The sequence below is a fragment of the Ochlerotatus camptorhynchus genome, unplaced genomic scaffold, assembly GCF_037179485.1.
Source record: "Ochlerotatus camptorhynchus isolate MF236.1 unplaced genomic scaffold, CSIRO-AGI_Acam_v1.1 ptg000328l, whole genome shotgun sequence".
NCBI lineage: Eukaryota > Metazoa > Arthropoda > Insecta > Diptera > Culicidae > Ochlerotatus > Ochlerotatus camptorhynchus.
The window spans coordinates 4,972,829-4,994,850 of NW_027040816.1; the positions used below are offsets into that span (position 1 = coordinate 4,972,829).

General features: G+C 40.2%; 1 protein-coding gene across 2 annotated transcripts; it reads left to right on the forward strand.

The window, feature by feature from the left end:
- The first annotated feature begins 895 nt into the window (after positions 1-895).
- Positions 896-19,662, forward strand: LOC135708183 (uncharacterized). Of its 2 annotated transcripts, none has more exons than XM_065230190.1 (3): positions 896-1,003; positions 18,852-19,095; positions 19,171-19,662. In XM_065230190.1, exons 1-3 carry the CDS (start codon positions 986-988, stop codon positions 19,224-19,226), a joined length of 318 nt encoding a protein of 105 aa, XP_065086262.1. In that variant the 5' UTR covers positions 896-985; the 3' UTR covers positions 19,227-19,662. The 2 variants fall into 2 exon arrangements, with proteins under 2 accessions (XP_065086262.1, XP_065086263.1); XM_065230191.1 differs by having other exon boundaries at positions 18,852-19,092.
- The last annotated feature ends 2,360 nt before the right edge of the window (positions 19,663-22,022 follow it).

Below are 22,022 nucleotides of genomic sequence, written 5' to 3' on the forward strand. Positions count from 1 at the left end.
CATAAATGCTCTCATATGTAAACAACTGCGCTTCCAGCACGTTCCACGTTTCCCACTGAACGCTGTTATTAGTAATCGACCGTGTACACAATTTTTCATCGTGTTATTTTGTTGTTGTAGGTAGGCCGACTCTCGCCTCACGCGTCTTCTCTTTCGCATCTCTACTTCAAAGCAGACATCGATTTTCCACTCATTCTTTCTCAGGCGGCGGGAAACGCCCGGCTCGACAAACAAAAGCTCACCTATGCCTACTGTGCAGTTCAACGTTTCAGTTGAAACCGTTGGATAGTTAGAAAAAACAAGAAGGGTAAAACCGCATCTTCATTTCTAAAATTTAGTAGGCTTAAAACCTGCATGCGTGCCAATTTCCACCCACGCACACTCACACCTGGAACAATAGATGGCGACCGACCAGCAGTCAGCCGGTAGCCGAAACAAGCGAAATGGCATTGAGCAATGTGCCACTAACCACAACATTGCGACTGCGACATGCGCTTACCATATGCTGCGGGCTGACTGACGGACGCGCGTCTCCAAGATGGTCCAAGTTGACTTCCAAGAAGAAGGGCCGGCTGAGCCGGGCCGCGCGCGGTAATCGTCTAATCAAATCATCGCGTTCACTATCGTTTCCTCTCACCCTGCCCCGCCGACCGTCCGTTTTGATCCACACCATTATCATTGATAGTCTTGACCGCGCGCGCGCTCTTCGGAAAGATGGTTGCAAAGGGGGGAGAGAACGAGCGTTAGAACTATGATTACTACTAGCAAATTTACTATAGTAATTGTACATTAGTGGTGGTGTAGTGATGGTTAAGGGGTACCCGGTGGGTTCCCGCTTTCAGCTATATAAACGGTCGGAAAACCGCTTATCGGCAGTCAGTTCTCAAGCGCCAAAACAAACTTTAGACTTCCACAAGTCGCTCTAGCCCTTCGCTGTGATAAGTGCAACAAATCCAGTCAACAACCTACCAATAGCATCGCAAAAATGGCATCGTTCAAAGCTGTGAGTGTTACGGGGAAAACAAATTTGGGAAAAACAATATAGGTGATAGCAAAGTTTACCAAGTGGAAGAAATAGTGCAATAGGTGGATAAGGTGTTCGTCGCTTACCAGAGCGTTGCAGTCTCTAGTTTTGAACGGTGGAGCTAAATTTGGTTTACGGTTCCCGCTAGTGAATCGAAGAATTTATCTGTCCATGCAGAATTTTTCGAATCACAGATATCTATCGCATTTATTAGGATAATGAGTATCATATTGCGCATTCCTATCAAACTGCAAACTGCGATTGTACTTCTAAAAAAAGTGCGAGTATCTGTCTTGTTGTCTGGGTGTTTGCCAGCGCACTTATTCCTTATGAAGCAAGAAATGAGTGTGCCGATGACAAGACATTTTGAAGGAAATATGCACTTTTATCACACTTTTGGGGTAGTCCAACAAGCAACAGTAAAACATGAATTGAAATAAGAAAACGGTTGCGTAAGCTCAAAATTTCTAGAACTTGTTAAATTACAATCCACAAGGTGTTCTAAAAAATCATTTAATAGGGGAAATGGCTTTAATGTTGGCCTATGGATCTATTATTGGGCCCATCGTTAAAAATCTGCTATTTATCAATTGTATCTAGATGAACGCCTCATTGGGACGGTACTAATGGATATTTTTGGTTACTATTGAAATTTAGTCGATTGCTGAATTTATGTATGGGCCCAAATTAGGGACACTTAGGCCGACATTACATACATTTCCCCTATATTAAACAAATGCTAGGAAATGGTTCCAACCATTAAGCGTTTGCTAGGCGACAAAAAATGCTGAATACTCTGTAAATAAAGTCATTCCCAGTTGTAAATAAAAGCTGTGCAATTTTCAGATGGTTTGATTGAAGTTAAAGCGAAATAAACAAACTGTGAAAACCAACTAGTTAAACAATGACATAGGTAGTGGATTTCCAATAAGGAGAATGGTGAAGAAATTCTAAATTGAATTCAAAGCAAATTGCCTGGAAAATTGTTTAAAGAGTTCCACGGAAATGCTGATGAAAAATCAAAGGAATTTTAATGAGAATTCCAATGGAATTCTAGCAAGAAGTGAAAAGAAGTTCTGAAGGCATATGAAAAAGTAAGAAAATTTTGAGGAAAGTTTCAAAAGAGCTCTGAATAAAATTCCAGGGAATCGATTCCTGCGTGCAGTTCTAAGAAAGAATCCCATAGGAATTTCTAAGAAAGGAGATTCTGAAGAGAATTTTAGGGAAATTTTCAAGAACCCAATTGAGTTCTCTTTAATATTGAAAAAAAATCAATATTTATAAATCATTTGATAGAGCTTCGTTTTCTGCGCATTAATTTTTTTTTTCGATCCCATTTAATTTCATCTCGATTTTTAAAACAAGTTTCAAAGCAGAATAATAGCTAACAAATTGGGTTGTTTAACTTTGAAAAATATACCGATTTTTATCATCATCTGATGGAGCTTCATTTTCTGAGCACAACGATATTTGTATCGATCCCGTAGACATTCATCTAGATTTTTAAATCAAGATTTAAATTTTTGATCATTGACACTAAATCTATTAGTTGACAGCTCGCTCCCACACAAAGTACCACCAAGAGGCGCTAATATGGCGATTTTTGCTAACGTAATCGTACTTATTTAAAAAAGTTCCAGTGTAGCAAAATTGATGAAATTTTGGATTTCGGTTTCATTTTTAATGCAGATAACGAATATGTATTTACCTCAATACCCTTAAATAACCCAATTGGCAGCTCCCATACAATGTTCCACCTGAGGTTCCACCGAGGGGTGCTAATATAATCACACTTATTTAAAATACTTCAAGTGTACCAAAACTGATTAAATTTTGAAACAAACATTGTGTAGTACTAGAATTTCGACTAGAATGGGATACATTAATCGTTTGCTTGGGACCAATAGGCTAGTCAAGTAGTGAGCCAATTTAAAATCGTTAGTTTCGTATTGATTGTTAGTAGGACTTTGTATGGGAGCAAGCTGTCAATTTGTTAGTTTAGTGTCAACAGTGAAGTTAATATAATAATTCTCGCTTACAAAAGTTGATAGGGCCTTTTCAAATGTTAAGTGAGTATTCTGCTTCAAATCTTGATTTAAATATCGAGATGAAAGTCTATGGCATCGAAAAAAATATCGTTGTGCTCAGAAAACGAACCAGTTCCAAAGCAATTCTCGCGTAACTTTTCAAAAGGTTCTAAGTAACATATGTAAACAAATCGAGTTAATCGATACAAACTATTACCAACAATCAATACGAAACTATCGATTTTAAATTGGCTCACTACTTGACTACACGAAACGAAAATCAATTATTTAATTCATGTTTCACTTATACATTTTTGCCAAAGCATCAGCCTTGTACATTCCATAAGACAAACCACATATGTCCTATTAGAATGTATAAAAGGTATGTGTGACCGCTTATACATTCCATTTGACACATGATCTTTATTAACTTTTTGCAAGGCGTCTGCTTATTAGTTGACTTATACAATTTATGAATAATCAGCAATGGAAATTTTCCAAAAGGTATAAGGAGATTTCTATCCGTGTAGCCTATTGGTCCCAAGCAAATCGATTAACGTACCCCATTCTAGTCGAAATTCTAGTACTACACTATGTTTGTTTTGATTTTCTATCAAAGTTTGACAGATAAAATGAGGGGTTCATGGATTTTCCTATGTTTCGAGGGGTGCATCGATTAGCTGGGGACCGAAGATAGTACCAGAGCTGAGCCAAAAACTTGAGCACTTTTCTTCGGGACCTACTAGTCTTGGAGTTACCTCTATGCTATTACTCTTGTATCATTGTATGTGACACAAAAACAGATAAGATAATCATAAGTCAAAAATTGTCAAATGTACAGTTCGAAGAGATGGATACACGCTAACTTGAAAGTACCCATTAATAGTTGAAAAAGACCCATTTTGAAGAAAAGTGGCTTAACTCATTAAATGAGTAAATTTTTTACCCATTAATGAGTATCTGTTACCCATTAATGAGTAATTGTTAATCATTAATGGGTAACAGATACTCATTAATGGGTAAAATTGTTTAATCTTTAATGAGTTAAGCCACTTTTCTTCAAAATGGGTCTTTTTTTTACTCATTAATGAGTACTTTCAAGTTAGCATGTACGTGATTGTTACTGCAGACATTTGGACTGCCTAACATCAAAGAAGAATACTAAGATGAAACTGTCAGAAGTGTCGTTTTTCACGGTCCCTTTCATCCAATGCATACCCCCTATGCAAGGTAATTTTGTGGTTTTGCTGTCCCCTCGGTAGAGATGAAATTTTGCGCACTTTTTTTTATCAAAACAATCACACCATAAACAGAGATATCCCATTTTTTAATTACTCGATTAACAACTAATCGATTATTTTGTGTTCGCTGTGCTGTCATTTTTCCACCAATGAGAGTGCAGCACATGTTTGAAACGATCGGTGATGATCCTCTGCAGAAGTTAATGCTTATATCGGCATGATAACCGATTACAAATATTTTATTTTTCGGTTCGTTAATCGATTATTCGAATGAAAATCGGCCATCGCTAGATAAATGTGAAACGTCATTTCAAATATAAGGACCGTACGTAAATAATGATACAATTTGAAAGGGACCGGGGCTAATCATAGGAAGGTACTCTGTTCTGAAATCTGAGAAAGGGAATCTAGTATCATTTAGAACAAAACGTCCAATGTAACACTCATTGATTATGTCATTGAGAAAAATCGGCCAATGTAACATTGCCGATGTACAACTAGTCAAAACGTCCTATGTAATTTTTTTTTCTATATTGTAGCATGAAATTCAAAGTAAAATTGTGATTTTACCGTTTGTACTGAATTTTCAACGTAATTATTCACTAACTACGGTAAAAATAGTATTGCAAAATGTATTGTTTTTAACCATTTAAATCAAGAGGCAAGGCAACTGCGCATAAATTTGAGTTACTCATATTTACTCAAAAATAAACAAAGTAGTCCAATGTTTTTCCTCAAATGATGTTCAAACAATCGACAGAATGTTTTGATTTCAAGATTAAGTTTTCGTTCATTAAGGTGATTCCCTGTAGCGTCCTTTTTCGTGTTACAGTTCGCAATTTCACATGTAAAAATATTAAGGTTTCTCTGAATGCACGTAGTTAAAACTACTACTTGCTGTTTGCTGCGGAGAAGCAAGCAATGTCTGAAATTTGCAGATGTAAAAACCTCGTAGATCTTGAGTTGTGTGCTCTTGAAATTGCGAGGTGTGATGGAAAAATGGACTCCACAAGGAAACCCCTTAAAAGATCCAAATTAGATGGCTCTTGTCCAGACCACGGGATTCTTAGGCCTCTTTTGCTTCCTAGGGATCGATGCCAAAAGTGTAGTGTCTTTAAAGTTTTTGGTGATGTAGTGGTGTTGGTGTTTCCATTTCCCAGCCATTTCTAGCTACCCGGGAATCTGAAAACAGCTGAAGACTCTTCCCGGGAATTGACAGGAATCGGGAAATATGTTTATCCAGTGACCAGTTACAATTTAGAGTACCGTAAAACGGGGTAACATTGATAATTTTTTAAAGTATACTCCATTTTGTAAACAAACCTTGTGAGGCCATTTTCTTGCGAACCGAAACCTACATTCGCAAACCTAAACCAGAATCGGGTAGAGGAGAATTTCCCCTACCTGCTCATTCTGTTGGTTTGCCTTGGCGGACTTCGGTTCGCGAGAAAATGGCCTTACAAGGTTTGTTTACAAAATGGAGTTGAGGCCATTTCAATTTTTGGTCTTGATATTGTAAATATTGTAAACAGCAGTTAATGTTTTTCAAATTTTATATTTTTTAAACAAGGACTGAGGATCCAAGCGTCAATTCGTTAGTAATATGGTGAACGAAAATTAAAGCATTTGCACTATTTTTTAGTTTTGTGACCGAACTTCAGTATTTTGATTTGGGGTTACTTTGATAATGATCGATGAATGAGAAAAAAATTAATGAAGCTTAAACAATTTAGTTCTTTAAATTTGAAACTTTGAATAAGTATATTGCTTGAGCTTGAGCTTGATTGACCGCCCACGGTTGCTACTCTGTTACTGCCAGATCAGCTGTAATTACACAGAGAACCAATAGACGATGCTTGGGACTAGCAATCATCCTCAATGTGTAAAAACTGGTGATCTTAAATTAGGCAATACCAGCGCCGGCCGCGCCCGAACACAGGTCAAGAAAGGAATGGGAAGGATTGTGTTGACATGACACTCGCTTTGATGGAAGCCGAGAACACCTCTGCACTTCCACGAGGAATCACTGGGATGTTGGATAAGAGGGTTGGGTTTGCAGCATCGTTTTGGTAAACGATAAGCTGAATTGATGTCCTAACGATCATATAACGCGAAGGAGCTTGGGACTAAACCCACGGTCTTCTGCTCAGTAAGCAAAAACGTTTGCCACTAGGCAGACGAGCACCTTTTTAATCACCGAGTTGCTGTTATTACCATGTAGTCATATTAACAAATAAAACGATTGACGAATCTTGAATGTGGATGGGCCTGAGATTAGACTCATGATGTTCTGCTCAGTAAGCAAAAACGGTTGCTCTAAGGCCACCGAGCCCATCATATCACATAATACCGTTGCTCAAATTTGTGTATCCATTCAAACCCGGAACCAACGACAACAACGAGTTTCGCAAAATACACGATACACAAGCGATTTTACCATAAATCTCTTTGATATGTAAGGACCTGGGACCACGTTTTTCTGCTCAGTAAGCAGGCCACTGTAACCGACGATCATTCAAATCCGAAAACTAAAAACTACGAAAAAGTACTTAGGCCTTCATTAAGTTCCACTTTCACGCGACGTTCAATGACAGGGTCCTATCCAGGATTACATCTGAAAAATCCAAATCTGGCCAACGCCCACCTAAACCTGTTCTAATCCACCTGAAATGACTAACGAATGGAAGACTTTGACTACCCAGCCATGCAATAGTCTCATTCCGTGCCTTATGGCAACTTGATGATTCTATTGCGCTCATCTTTTGGCACCACCCAGGGGAGACTTGGTCCTGTACCCAATCCTTAACTTATCTCCATTCCACTCAGCTACTCGCAATTTATTGTGATATAGTGGGCGGAATATTATTATATGAGACAATTCAATGCAGACGTCTTTCCAAATTTGGCAGATAAACAGGTAATCGGTGAGTTAGCACGATAGTTGCTATTCAACAACTCGACAACGTCCCATCGTCAACGCCTGCTATGAGAATTTCCCATAGCAGACGCCAACGAAATGACGTCATCGAGCTATCGATCAACTACCCTGGTTATCGCCTGGTACCTTATAGCACGATGCTAGGAGGCGAACCGGAAGAATCGATGAGCTACCTCTCCCCCATTTGAAACTTTGAATGAGTATATAATCAGAAAACTTCATAAGCAATAAGAATACAACATTGAATTTGTGATGGCTGTATCGGAAAAACATTTTATAATTGATGGTTTGAGTGCTTTTTAAAAAGGTGAAAAACACGAAAATTGTTTTTTAATATGTTTTTAACATATGTAACACATTCTATATAAAAACTACATACGATATCAACGGAAATACCCTAAGCTACAATATGAAACCAATGTTTCTAATTTGGAAAAAGCACAGCGAGTAAATGTAATCTTTATATCATACTATCAAAGTTACCCGCATTTTCAAAGATACTCCGTTTGACGGTAGTTATTTATTAAAATTTTAACTTCACCAGGATTTCCCCGGAATATTTTTCCGACACTTTCTGGAAGTTTTTTCCAACTTCCCCTTGAAGATTTTGACCAAGGGAAGAAATCTTATGATTTCTCTGTCAGGTTTCATCCGACTTTGCATGGAAGTTTCTTCAGACTACTCCCGGAAGTTTTTTATTCTGAATTATTCTAAAAGTTTCATCCGGCTGCCTAAATTTGCATTTCTTTCAACTTTTTATGAACGTCTCTTCTAACTTCGCACGGGAATTTCTCACAGATTGTCTCATAAACGTCTACTGGTTTCGTTTAGAAGATTCTTCGCCAGGAAGATTTCCTAAAGATTCGTCAAACTTTCTCCGGAAATTTCTATCAATTTTCCCAAAAGTTTTTCCAACTTTTTCCGGAAGTTTGTTCTAGCTTTCCTTACGGTGGTTTACTACTACTTCACCTGATTTTTCTTTCTGGTGATGATGGTCCCACCTCTTACCCCTACAAAGGTTTGAGCTGGACGATTTATCTTTAATATAATTAAATATGACATTTTAACCAGGTTAGCAAACAAAATCGAACTGGTTACATCTTCTTATTTCACTCCGAAAATTCCTCTGACATCTCCCGGTAGACACTTCCGACTTCACTTCGAAGTTTCATCATATCTCCCCAAAAGTCCTTCTGGCTTCCCCTGGAGGCGTCTTCCAATTTAAACGGGAAGTATTTTCAGAGTTCCCTTACAAATTGCTTTGGACTTCGACAAGGAAATCGTAGGTTGTGGGTTCACTTTTAATAAAAAATATGCTTAGCATAGTTTTTTTCTTTTTTCAAAACTGTTTCCCGGGAATCGGGAAATGATAATTCTGGTCAATTTCCCGTGTAGGAAACACTTTGTGGTGTGATTTCAAGACCAATGAAGTTGGAATTTGACCAAATGTTTTCAGAAGATTATTTTGAACTCATGAAAATGTATACTAAATCTCACAAAATCTTTCAAAGAGGTTTCTCATCTTGTTGCACTACATGCCTGACATGATGAAACTCATCATTAATAATTATTACAATACTTGTTCACTAACTGGTCTGCTTTTTAACTGGGCGTTCGTTAACTGGGCTGTAGCCCAGTTAAAAAGCGGCCATACGTCAAAAATAGACGTCACATTTAGGTTGACATTTCGTTGTGAAAATAAGTTAGGGGCATTCGAATGGAATATTAAGTGTTAATATAAATTAACTTGATTTTTTTTTTTATTTCACGCTGAAATCAGGACTTTAATGCGTTTTTAGCGAAAGCGTTAAGCCTTTCTAAACTTGCGAAATTGAATGCTGTGAAAATGACAATAACAAACTTCACACTGCTTCAATTCAATGCACATTTATTTTTTTTAACGTCGATCAAACAATTCATCGAAGTTCCCCTCAGTGTTTTTTGACGTTTGACAAGTCAGCCCAGTTAGCGAGTGGAATTCACTAACTGTACTGCGCTTTTAGCCCAGTTAGCGAACAAGTACTGTATTATTAATTACGGTGCACCGTGATTAGCAAAATTTTATTTACAAGCATTCATAACGGAAGAGAGATATAAGATAATCTCAGATAATATTTAGCTAGAAAAAGTCAAAGTTAGGGTCAACTCTCTGCAGAAACGTCCGTTGTTTTCCCTGATACTCCTGCAAAAAGACATAAATAGACACGAGTTGAAAAAGGGTGAACAGAAACCGGTTGAATTTTCATCGTCTACAACATCAGTGATAATCTATATTTAGCCAAATCTCATTTTGTTATACTGGGATCGTCCAGAATCCCCTTTGGCTTGACTTGATTGATTGGAATCCCTCCTTGACCGCCATGAATCCCCTAAATATTGAATGAAATCCTCCCTGGGCTAGTTCATATTCCCTATTTGTGTATTGTTGGGAAGCCACACTGGGATTGTCAAGAATCCCCCCTAGGCTTGTTCGGAATCTCTACTGAGATTGTCATTAATCCCCTTTGTGATTGACTGGAAGGCTCCCAGGGATTGTACAGAATCCCCTCTGGGACTGTCATGAATCCTCCTTGAGATCGTCCATCAGAATCCGTAATATGCGGTTGCTAATGTTTGCAGTACTCGAACGTCATCGGCAGCTTATAGTTACTTTCGTACACGTGCAATACAAAAGTGCAATTGCCCTTCCATTGCCGAAAGATCTTCCCGGTTAAGCATTGCTTGACAGTATCGGTTGCTATGTGTATTTGGTGTTGAACAACGCGAGTTACTCAGAGTTACTTTTTTTTTTTTTTATCTAGTTCGTTTATTTGGAAGGCTCAATCGCGTTAGCTTTACGGAGCCGATAATTCATTGTTCACTGTGTGTAACAAGATTCACTTAATTCTATGTCTAGTAGGAGTTGGGCCGATTACTCGCGGCTTACTCGAGGTTAGAAGGGTACATTTTTGAAGGATAGGATCAGGGGAGGAGCTTGGGGTAGGGTTTCGTTGTCTCATCAGAGCGTTGTCGCCAGTATGAACGGTAGTGCTGTTCTAGCTTCGTCCGGAGTTCGACCGGCTGTGGTGGGTGACCAGTGGGCGACGATGAGACTCATCGAGACGGGGGGACAAGACAAACAAAAACTAATAAAGAGAGACAAAAGACAAAAGGAATTAAATTCTTATACTAGACATTTGAAGAAAAACATAAACGGACTGCATATAGCAGAGATCACGGGTTGCCAACACGTCTCTGATAGGAACATAGGGTTGTCTTCCTTGGGCCTCGAGGGTATTCAAAAGTCGCTCTCTGGCGGCGTCATTATCCGTACATTGCCAAACTGCGTGTTCGATGTCATCGTAACCGTTTCCACACCGACAGATGTTGCTGTCCACGAGGTTTATTCTATTGAGATGAGCATCTAGCGAGTAGTGGTTGGACATAAGTCTACTCATCACGCGAATGAAGTCACGACTTAAGCCCAAGCCTTTAAACCACGCTCTCGAAGAAACATTAGGAATAATTGAATGTAACCACCGTCCAAGATTTCCAGTGTCCCAATCGGTTTGCCAACTCGAAAAGGTACTCTGACGCACTAAATGGTAAAATTCATCGTGTGAAATTTGCCTGTCATACAATTCGCCTTCCTGCGCGCCCACCTTTGCGAGAGAGTCCGCCTTCTCATTGCCTGGGATTGAGCAATGTGAGGGGACCCATACAAAGGTAATCATATATGATCTTTCGACCAGCACACACATCTGCTCCCTTACCTTTGAAAGGAAATAAGATGAGTGCCTACTTGGTTTCATCGACCGAATAGCCTCAATGGAACTGAGACTATCCGAGAAGATGAAGTAATGGTCTGCGGGCATGTTGGAAATCATCCCCAATGCGAAGTTGATTGCTGCCAGCTCAGCAACAAAAACGGAACAAGGTTCCTGAAGTTTGCGGAAGGCGCTAGAGTTTTCATTGAAGACACCGAAGCCAGTGGATCCATTGAGACGGGACCCGTCTGTAAAATATCTTTTCATGCAATTGACTTGTTGGTACTTTTCAGTAAAAATACGCGGAATAATAATAGGTCGAAGTTGATCGGGAATCCCATGAGTTGCTTGTTTCATGGTCAGATCATATTCAATTGAGGAACTGCGATTGGTGAAGTGAACACGGTCTGGAGTATAACAAGGAAGACACATATCCGACGATATGTAGTGGTGGTAGATTCTCATAAATCGAGATTGTGTGTTCAGCCCAAGAATTTCTTCAAAATTAGCAATTATAAGTGTGTTTGTCACTCCGCATTTGATTAGTATTCTGAGAGAGAGCTCCCAGAAACGGTTCTGGAGGGGTGTTACTCCTGCCAGAACCTCGAGACTCATGTTATGCGTTGAGTGCATACAGCCTAGAGCAATACGCAGGCAACGATATTGAATTCGTTCCAATTTTATTAGGTGACTTTTTCTTGCCGAGAGAAAGCAGAAAGAGCCGTACTCTAGAACAGAGAGAATAGTTGTTTTATAAAGCGTTATGAGGTCTCCCGGATGAGCACCCCACCATGTGCCGCAAATTGAACGGAGAAAGTTGATCCTCTGCTGACATTTTTGCTTCAAATACGTAATATGGGCATTCCAAGTGCACTTTGAATCAAACCAGACCCCAAGGTACTTGAAAGACAATGATTGAGTAATGTTTCTGCCTAAAAGATTAAGTTGCATTTGGGCTGGGTACCGCTTTCGAGTAAACACTACCAGTTCAGTTTTCTGCGGTGAGAATTCGATCCCTAGATTCATAGCCCAAGAAGACAAGTTATCTAAGGAATTTTGCAATGGTCCTTGCAAGTCCACGGCATGTGGACCTCTTACGGAAACCACACCGTCATCTGCAAGTTGTCTTAGCGTGCATTGTTCTGCCAAACAGTTGTCGATATCTTTGACATAAAAGTTATAAAGAAGAGGGCTGAGACATGAGCCTTGGGGCAGGCCCATGTAACTAATTCTGGAAGTTGTCAGTTGTCCAAGGGAAAAGTTCATTTGCTTTTCTGACAACAAATTGTACAAGAAATTATTTAAAATTCCAGAAAGTCCACATCTGTGCAGGTTGTCTGACAGAATTTCAATGGAAACTGAATCAAAAGCCCCCTTAATGTCCAAGAATACTGAAGCCAATTGCTCCTTGTGCGCAAAGGCCAGTTGAATATCTGTGGAAAGCAGCGCTAGACAATCGTTTGTTCCTTTGCTCTTGCGGAACCCAAACTGTGTATTTGATAGCAAGTTATTTGATTCGACCCAGTGATCGAGTCTCCGAAGGATCATTTTCTCCATCAATTTCCTAATGCACGAAAGCATAGCAATCGGACGGTATGAGTTATGGTCAGACGCTGATTTGCCAGGTTTTTTAATGGCTATTACTTTGACCTGTCTCCATTCAGGCGGTACAATGTTGTTTTCTAGCAAGGAATTGAATAAATCTAGCAAGCGTCTTTTAGCGATATCTGGGAGATTTTTCAGAAGATTGAATTTAATCATATCGCTTCCCGGTGAGGAGTTGTTCGATGAAAGAAGAGCCATAGAGAAATCCAGCATTGAGAATGGTCTATCCAGAGAGCCGCCACTAGGAGACGCTTCTCGAAGAATATTTTGTGCTGGAACTGAGTCCGGACAGACCTTTTTAGCGAAATCGAATATCCATCGGTTGGAGTATTCTTCACTCTCATTGAAAGATGAGCGGTTACGCATGTTGCGAGCCACCCTCCACAAGGTGTTCATTGAGGTTTCTCGTGAGAGTCCCTCGACGAAATTGCGCCAATAACCGCGTTTTTTTGCTTTGATTAATTGTTTCAGCTTTGTCTCAAGCTTTGAATATTCCTCGAAGTAAGTGGAGGTTTTGTGTCTACGAAAAGCTTTGAAAGCATCAGATTTTTCTACATACAATTTTGTGCATTCTTCGTCCCAACCAGGTGTGGCTGGTCTCCTTTTAAAGGGTGCACTTGGAACTTTTCTTTTTTGTGCTTCCAGTGAGCTTTTGTAAATCAAATCGGCGAGGAATCGATATTCTTCCAATGGTGGAAGCGCATCTATTGATTCGACACCGATTGTCACCGCCGTTGCATATTTCTGCCAGTCGATGTTCCTTGTAAGATCAAATGGAACCCGAGATGGTTCTGCAGAGTGAGGGCCACACTTTATTGAAATGATGATTGGCAAATGATCGCTACCATGGGGATCATTGATAACCTTCCACTGACAATCCAATGATAGCGATCTTGAACACAAAGATAGGTCGAGTCGGCTTTCTCGAGCCGGAGGTTTTGCTATACGTGTCGCTTCACCAGTGTTCAAAATTGTCAAATTGAAATCGTCACATAAATCGTAAAAAATAGCCGCTCTATTGTCGTCATATAGATCGCCCCACCCAGTACCATGGGAGTTCATATCACCCAGAATTAATACTGGGGATGGAAGAATCGAAACTAGATTCCAGAGTTGACTACGGCTAATGGAGGTTCTTGGTGGAACGTATACTGAAGCTATGCAAAGATCTTTGTTCTTCACATTTATTTGGCAAGCAACGATTTCGACGCCGGATAGAGCAGGAAGGGAAATTTTGTAGAAAGGGTAGCACTTTTTGATCCCTAAAAGTACTCCTCCATAAGAATCGTCTCTATCCAGGCGTATAATGTTAAAATCGTGGAAGTTGAGTTCTTTATCGGAAGAAAGCCATGTTTCACAGAGAGCAAATATATCACAATCAGAATTGTGAAGTAAAAATTTGAACGAGTCTAGTTTAGGCACTAGACTACGGCAGTTCCACTGTAGCACAGTGATCATATCTTCAACCTCGTTCGACGAATTATCCATCGAAAGATATGATTGATGCAAGGAGGGGCCATGAAACAGTCAATTGCTTAAGATATGATTCTAATGTTGGAAGCAAGGCAGAAACTAAGCTTCTTAGAGGGTCTTGTATGTTGAACATGTTTAATATGAATTCCACAATGTCCGAAAAAGCTAGCAAACCTCGTTCGGACTTGGATTTCTTTTGAGAAGTTTGAGGAGCAGCTTTTTTATTTTTTTTATCTTTGTTGGGCAATGGCGGAAAATTCTTGCTGCATCCAGGGATTGGATCAACAGGAGCCTTCGGTTTTGTTTTTTCATCCCCATTACCCTGGGAATTTGGCAATCGTCTGGAGGTGACTTTAGTTTTCTTACGGCGCACTTTCGGGGAGGGGCATTTTCTTTTTGAGGAACCGTCCATTTTTGAAGGTGCGTGTACCACCGTAGAATCACCTTCATCGGATGAGTCAGAGTCCGATTCTTCAACTGACAAAACCGAAAATTGGTTTGCATCTTGGACGGCTGATGCAGCCTTCAACATTTGAGCATATGTCTGCTTGGAGCGTCCAGAGATTGAACGCTGCACTTTATCGGAGTGCTGTTTGTACATCGGGCACTCCTGCAAGGGGTGAGGATTCTCGCCACAGTAAGCGCATTTTACTGATTCTTTGTGGCAAGAATCCTCTTTGTGGTTTTCACCACATTTGCCACAACGAGTTTTGTTGCCGCAATGGCTGGCCGAGTGTCCCAGCCTTTTGCAGTTGGTACAATTATATACCCTCTGTACAAACAACCGCACCGGAAAAAAAGCACCATCAATTTTAACAAAGTTTGGGAGAACTGAACCTGCGAAAGTCACCCGGAACGAGTCTGAATGTTTATAAACTTTTTTACCGTCTAGCAAAGATGCTGAATGCAGTTGCCTTACATCCAGTATCTTCACTAGCGCGGTAGCGAATGTCGAGATTTTAAACGTTCCCGAGGCATGTTTCAAGTCCTCGACAGTCAGACTCGCGTCGGAGACCACGCCTTCTATCTCCACATCTCGAGAAGGGATGTAGATGTTATACTCAACACTAAAAAGCTCGTGATCAGCAATTTTATTTGCCACATCATAAGTCGGTGCTTCTACACGCAGTTTGTTGAATCTTTCTTTGTGTACCAAGATTCCCGGATACTTACGCAGCAAATCTCTCGTTATGTCGAGAGTTTTCAAAGGTTTATTTTTGGGCCGAAAAAAGACAACCCATGGTCCTTTCGAAGACGGTTCATAGTATCTGGTTCGCGTAACGTAGGCATCGGAAGATGCCATAAGTGTTGCGCAAAAGCGGTGCGCAACCACTTAAGAAGGAAAAAAAAAATTAAAACCTTCACTAATTAATTAATTTTAATTACTAGTAATTAAATTTTTTGCCCGACGTACGAACAAATCAAAAAGAAAAAAAAAAAATCGAAACAAAAAAAAACAAAAAAAAAACTTATATCTACTTGCAAAAAGTTGTCTTACTATGACCCATACTCCCCTACCAGGGGTGAGAGACAGAGTCACGCGCCACGAGGCAAAATTTAACTACAATAGGGAGGCAATGGACTTGCAAAATGTATTGTCTAATACTTATGCCGGTTGTAAACAACCTATCAGCCGGTGCAGCTAGATGGTCCGTTTGCTGCTGCTGGTGGTGATGTTGGTGTTGGTGGGTCGGCACGATGATGAAAAAATGGCTTGACGACCGGATGGATTACCGGGGTGAATTAAAGCTGGATGGCAACTCCAAGGGGCTCGGCCCATGGAATTCCACTTCCTCTGTTGCACACTGGTCACTTGGGGCACCCAATGGGGGGTGAAAAAACCGCTCGGGCGGAAAAAAAACTCCGAAAAAAACTAGATGCCGCGTGACTGAGACCGGGACGTTGTTAACCGACTGAGCTATTACCAGGAGCTATTCCTAAAACGCTCATCTACCTTGTCTCTACTGCTGCTGCTGCTTGGGATTAGAAAGGTAGGCAGTGAATATAGAAGAACTAAAATGCCAGAAATGCAACGAGTGCAGCTGACTACATTTAACAAATCAGGCTATCACAATATTTGCAGTGCATTGCTGATTTGTGGAGTAGTATTAAGCTAAAATAAGGCTTGTTCAATCTTTAGATCAGCTAACCTATTGAGGTTGAATTATGGGGATACAATTAGCTTCACGCACTATTAATCAACTATATATTTAGCCTGATGTTATTCAGCTTTTTACATCTTAAATCAATCAATAATCAGCTTCTGGTCTTACTGTTCAGCTTGAATTGTTGCTTGGGACGTGTGTTATGTTTGAATTGAAAAAAGTGATAAACAACCTAACTACGAGTATAACCTAACCTAACGTGCTAGATCACGTATGATCTGATAAGTTGATCTCACACAGGTGTCTCTGAACCTTTCCAGGATAAAAACTCTCCGTTCTTCTAATGTCTGAATTCCAGCCAGGAGGTCGATCTCAGAATTTCTAGTTCGCGGGGGAATGTTTAGGATCATCCTAAGGATCTTGTTCTGGATCCTTTGGAGTTTGAGGTGATGGCATTTGGCGCAACTCTCCTAGATTGGCATACCGTACTCGATTACGGCAAGGATGACTTGTTTGTAGACAGCAAGCTTATTTTTCAGGGACAGGGTAGACCTCCTGTTGATGAGTGGATACAGGGATCTTATCAGGATGTTACTCTAACGGAACTATCTACCTACCCTCTTCTAAGATCATTCTCTAACTAATAAAATATCACACTAAAGCTTCATGTTAGATAGCATTTCCAACCAACTCCTTCACTAGGAATTTGAACACCAGGCCATCATGCCAGACATTGTCGAACGCTTTTTCAACGTCCAACAACGCCATGGCAGATGTTATCGAAACAGACTTGTTCCGTCTGAAAATGTTTGTTACTCGAGTCAGCTGGTGGACGGTCGAACGACCTTTCCGAAAACCAAACTGTTCCTCTAGTAACAATTTGTTTTTTTCGGCACATGTTAGGAGCCGGTGATAGACTGCTCTTTCGAACAGTTTTGATAACTCTGAGAGAAGGCTAATTGGTCGATAACTTGAAGGAGAGGACGGATCCTTCCCAGGGTTCCGGATGGGTTTGACTTTAGCTGACTTCCAACACGAGTGTTTGAGTTCCAGATTCAGGATGTTGTCGAAACCTGGGGCGTTCATGTTTTTAGATGATTTGATATAGGCCAACAGTTCGTCAGCCGTAATCCTCGGATTCCTCGGGAATTCGGTTAATTGTACAACCCCATGCTCCCAACTGCTCTTTCGATCTGTATTTAGATTCCCAACAGCTGTGCCAACTTTGAACGAATTTGGTTAGGATCTGGATTTTTGGGAGAACTTCAAACTTTGTATGGAATTTTTTTTTAGAAAACGGAGCGAAACCATCCATTTGCTATTAAATTTAAAAACTAGTTCATTTTTTCATTTTTACCAAACCTGAGACTTCGACTGGGAAAATAACTTTATCGAAGACTGCAAATCGATTCGACTTCTGTGCAAAAAATATTACCTTAAAATTCTCCCGCAAATCCAGATCGTCACTAAATACGTTCAAATTTGGCACAGGTGTTGCGTATGGTCTTGCATTACAGTTGTACCTTTACCAACGTAAGCTAGGGGATATCCCCTATCATATTCATAAATGTATGATAATGTATAATGTAAGATAATTGTCGACCACTCATTGTAGCACGGAAACTAAGTCCGATAGCAGTGGGTGCTCCTCACTGTTTGATTTGATCAAGCTTAATAACTTCTGATTGTCCTCAACATGTCACTGTATGAAGGGCCAAAAACGGGTTTGGTGGATCGATAGGTAACTTCACAATTGGTCAAAAAACGAGCTGTTCGACAGAAGGATACCTCAATGAGTGTGGAGAAGAGCCCGCCCTTTTTCCACGAGATGTTAACAACAGGGAGTTTACTATTTCACTCTCCCATCCAGCATTGTTTTTTTTATATATATGAGCAATAATGACAATTAAAAATTTAAAACGATCTCACCAACTTTCGCTGTTTCTACACCCTTCGGTCCAATTTTCTTGCCTATTTGTGAACTCGTTGTTCTTCTCTGCGTCACTGTTGGTCGCTACTAGTCCTCCATGTTATTTCATATGTGCTCTACGACATTTCGACGTCCATTATCCTTGATCTTGAGTTCCTAGACAGCGTCTCCGGGTATTTTCTTAACGAGCATCACTTCATTGTCGTATCGCATGTGCTCAATTTTGCAGCTTTTCTTTTACTTTGTTGACTCCATGGTACCGGGAAAGATATAGATAGATACATTATCAGCAATGATGTGATATACCCACAACGGGATGGCCGTTCAAAATGGTTCAACGGATGTGAAATGAGGGAACGTTTAAATTTAAGACGATTCAAAGTATTTCAATGCAACATTACATTTGTTCACTAACAATTTACCATTGTTCAATATGTTATCCTAACTTATTTCTGGCAGAATAACCTTGTGTTTTAAACAATTAGTATCGATGTTACGTCATATGGTATCTTCAAGTGATCTTCGCAAGCGCCCCATTTCGTTCAGGTTTTTTTGAACTACATGTGATGAAATATGAAACGCAATGTTGATCACTTACTCATACATGAAATCTGCCTCGACCAACCAGTACGCGCCCTAACCCTCACTGAATCAAAGGACAGGGACCCCCTATCATATCATATTCATAAATACGTCAACAAAGATCTTAGATCCAATAACATACCAGTTTACTGATCATCAACAACCTCACCCTTCCACCAGACCATCATCTTCGCCGTCGTTGCCCTGTTCGCCATCGTGTCCGCCATCCCAGCTCCACAGCAGCCAGCGGCGCGGCAGCCGATCGCTCCTGGTGCCGGTCCTGCCCCTGCCGATGATCTGGACGCTGGCTCCGAAGACAAGGACCTAAAGGGAGCTTCCTCGTTCGGCTACGGATACTACGGCTACCCCAACTACTACGGCGGATACTACGGTGGATACCCCGGATACGGATACGGATATGGTCGTGAGTTGTCTCTACCGATGTCTGCAGAGCGGTTAGCTTTAAAACATTGTCCTTTTCTCATCCCTTTTCCAACAGGTGGCGGCTACCCATACTATCGCTACGGAGGACTGTACGGAGGATACTGGTACTAAACGAGTCTGTCTCCATAATAAGTTTCCCCTGTTTCCTTGTCTCGTGACCTGTGACCTGTGCTCTCCGTTTCCGGCTTAATTCTTCCATTTCTTCCACCACATACTTGACCCACATGACATGCATGACCACGATCAAGCAAGCGGCTAACAATCCAAAGGATTCGCACTAGGCATGAAATCTTGTTCGATAATACCTCCCATATTCTTAGCGTTCGACGGGATGGCCGAGTGGAGTTCTCCTTCGATTCCACGTGCCTTGCGAATCGAACCGGAAGCCACTCGTCCTGCTCCCCCACGCCAAGCGTAGCCGTTTTACGTTTGTTGTACCTATAATTTGTTTTTATGTATTTCAAATGCTGCCGAATTTATGAGAAAATGACAAAAAAAAAACTTTTGTATATACCTTCTACGTTTTCTAATAAAAATACGTTACCATAATTTGTCGTGGCTCTTCGATAGTAAATTTGAAAGAAATTAACCTACATTTACAATGTTGCAGAACAATCATAGTGCGTGACTGCGAGAGCTGATCAATCAATTTTCAAATTTTCAACCCCACAATTGGAGCAGTTCATTAAAATGAACCGTTTCACTAGAAATGCCGATCCGAATCTCTGCTTGCAAGCTTCTTTCATTCATGCCTATATCTCATAGGTACCTGCCAAGCCATTCCCACGCCAATCAATACGCTAATGACTGGAAGTGTTTAAATAATGCACATTTCACTATCATTCTCAGTTCAATTCTCGCTATCTTATTAAAGCTTAATGTGTTGCAAACCGGGTGCACAAGCGCGTTACATTTAATTAGACAATCTTCGTCGCAACTCCCTCCCATCGGTGTGTGATAACAGTTCCTCGTTTAATTAGCGATAATTGGACGGAGTTTTTCATCAGTGTAAGTCAAGTGGTTCAACTAATTATGAATGAACGGTGTAAAGGCAAATATTTAGTGAGGGAAAACGCATATTCCGCCCAGCAAATGATCTTCGAGCTGACCTTAAAATATTAGCATTTCAAACTAACAACCGCAGCATCTTTATCTTTTTGGCTTAATTACGTCCCACTGGGACTTTACGCCGACTCTCAACGTAGTGTTCTTTGAGCACTTCCACAGTTGTTACTTCAGAGCTTTCTAAGCTTATACCATGTTTGTATTAGTTTGATTTGTGTGGCAAGTACTTACAATCATACTCTATGCCCAGGGAAGTCGAGAAATTTTCCAACCCGAAATCGAACCAGAAATCGAGCCCGGTCGCTTTCAGCATGGACTTGCTTTATTGTTGCGCCTTTACCGACTGAGCTAAGGGAGGCCCCGACATTTTCGATCTAACGAAGTTTAATCAACAGTCAATAGGAAGCTAACGATTTTTTATTGGTTTATCGCATTAATTATGGACAACCCTATTGGTCTCAACTACGTGAGTGCTCAGTAGGCTCTGCCAGAGAACGGTTGATTTTGCTTTCGCTGTCTGCTGATTGTGTGTGTTTGTCGCGTAGTTTTTAAATTTCTAGATAGAGCAGGAATTAGGGCGTAGCAGCATTTGTAAACAATTACTTCTATCGATGATTTCTAGGAATTCAAGGCACGTCCACTCAGACCAACCTAACCATCGGATAGAGGAAGTCTTTCCCTATCCGATGAGGATGTTGGTTTCCGTGAGCGAGCCTTAAATTTCTAGAAATCACCAAGAGAAGTCATTGTTTACAAAAGCTGTTAGGCCCTAATTCCAGCTCTATCTAGATTTTACTTATAGCGAATTCGTTTATTATTCAGTTTCAACCTGGATCGGGTATCAAGATTGGGTCTGCTTGTTATCTGACAAACGTAAGTTTGCTCGTTTGTTTTTAAAATCTAGCTCAGGTTGAGGTTCACACTGACAAAAAGTTCGGTTTCGCACTGGGTTGGAACTGGTGTTAACCCCGATAATAAACGAATTCGCTACTAAGCAATATCCTCTTTCGATAGTGTTCATTGATCAATTGAATGTAGATAATCATCCAATGAAGAATATTGTGACAATTCGGTGATAAAATATTGGTTCGTGCATTGGCATAGCTAATGGGGCAGCCTAGGGGAGGGGGGGTGCTCCAGAATTTTCGTGATTTCAAACCCGATATCCCCGTTTACAAACAGGTTCAACGTTACTTTTTACCGCCAACAAACAACGATTTTTTTAACGTCCCATATTCAGACTGCTTTGATGAAAATATCTCAATATTTGACGTCAAACTCTAAGTGGTATAAGATAATTTGTACGATCCAGTTGTGTTCAATAAATTAGAAGTAAATTAATAAACAAAACAATTTAAAAAATTCTACTAACTTTAAACTTTTTGGGGCCACGTGTTGAAATATGACTAAGTCCTGTTCAGTAAAGTTGTTGTATTGGATGTTGACTATACAGGAAAAATATGAACCGACTTTTTAGCCAGCTTGAATATCTGAGAAATTTAGAGCAATTTTCCTTTAAACAAATGTGGTAAATTTATCAATTATACTCCATTGAAGTAGCAAACTATATGATTTAAGAGATCTGTTTTATTGGTATTATTAACGTTTTCTATTCAAAGTAGAGTAAGGTGGGGCAAAAGTTCGTTTTGAGGTTTTCGAAGCCCGTGTAAAATGACAAATGATTAATTATAACATTTGTACCAACTTCGGGTTCGTACAACAAGGAAAATTTAATAGTGAGGGGGTAATTTTACTGCAGGGCATGGAACATTGGAACATGATTTTAGAAATATCAGGCTTTAGATATGTCATCAGGAAGCTGGCTCTGCCTATAGTGGAGAA

Coding starts and splice junctions, on each gene's coding strand:
- LOC135708183 (XM_065230190.1), top strand. Junction 19,096..19,170: donor ATACGGATACGGATATGGTC/GTGAGTTGTCTC, acceptor CTTTTCCAACAG/GTGGCGGCTACCCATACTAT.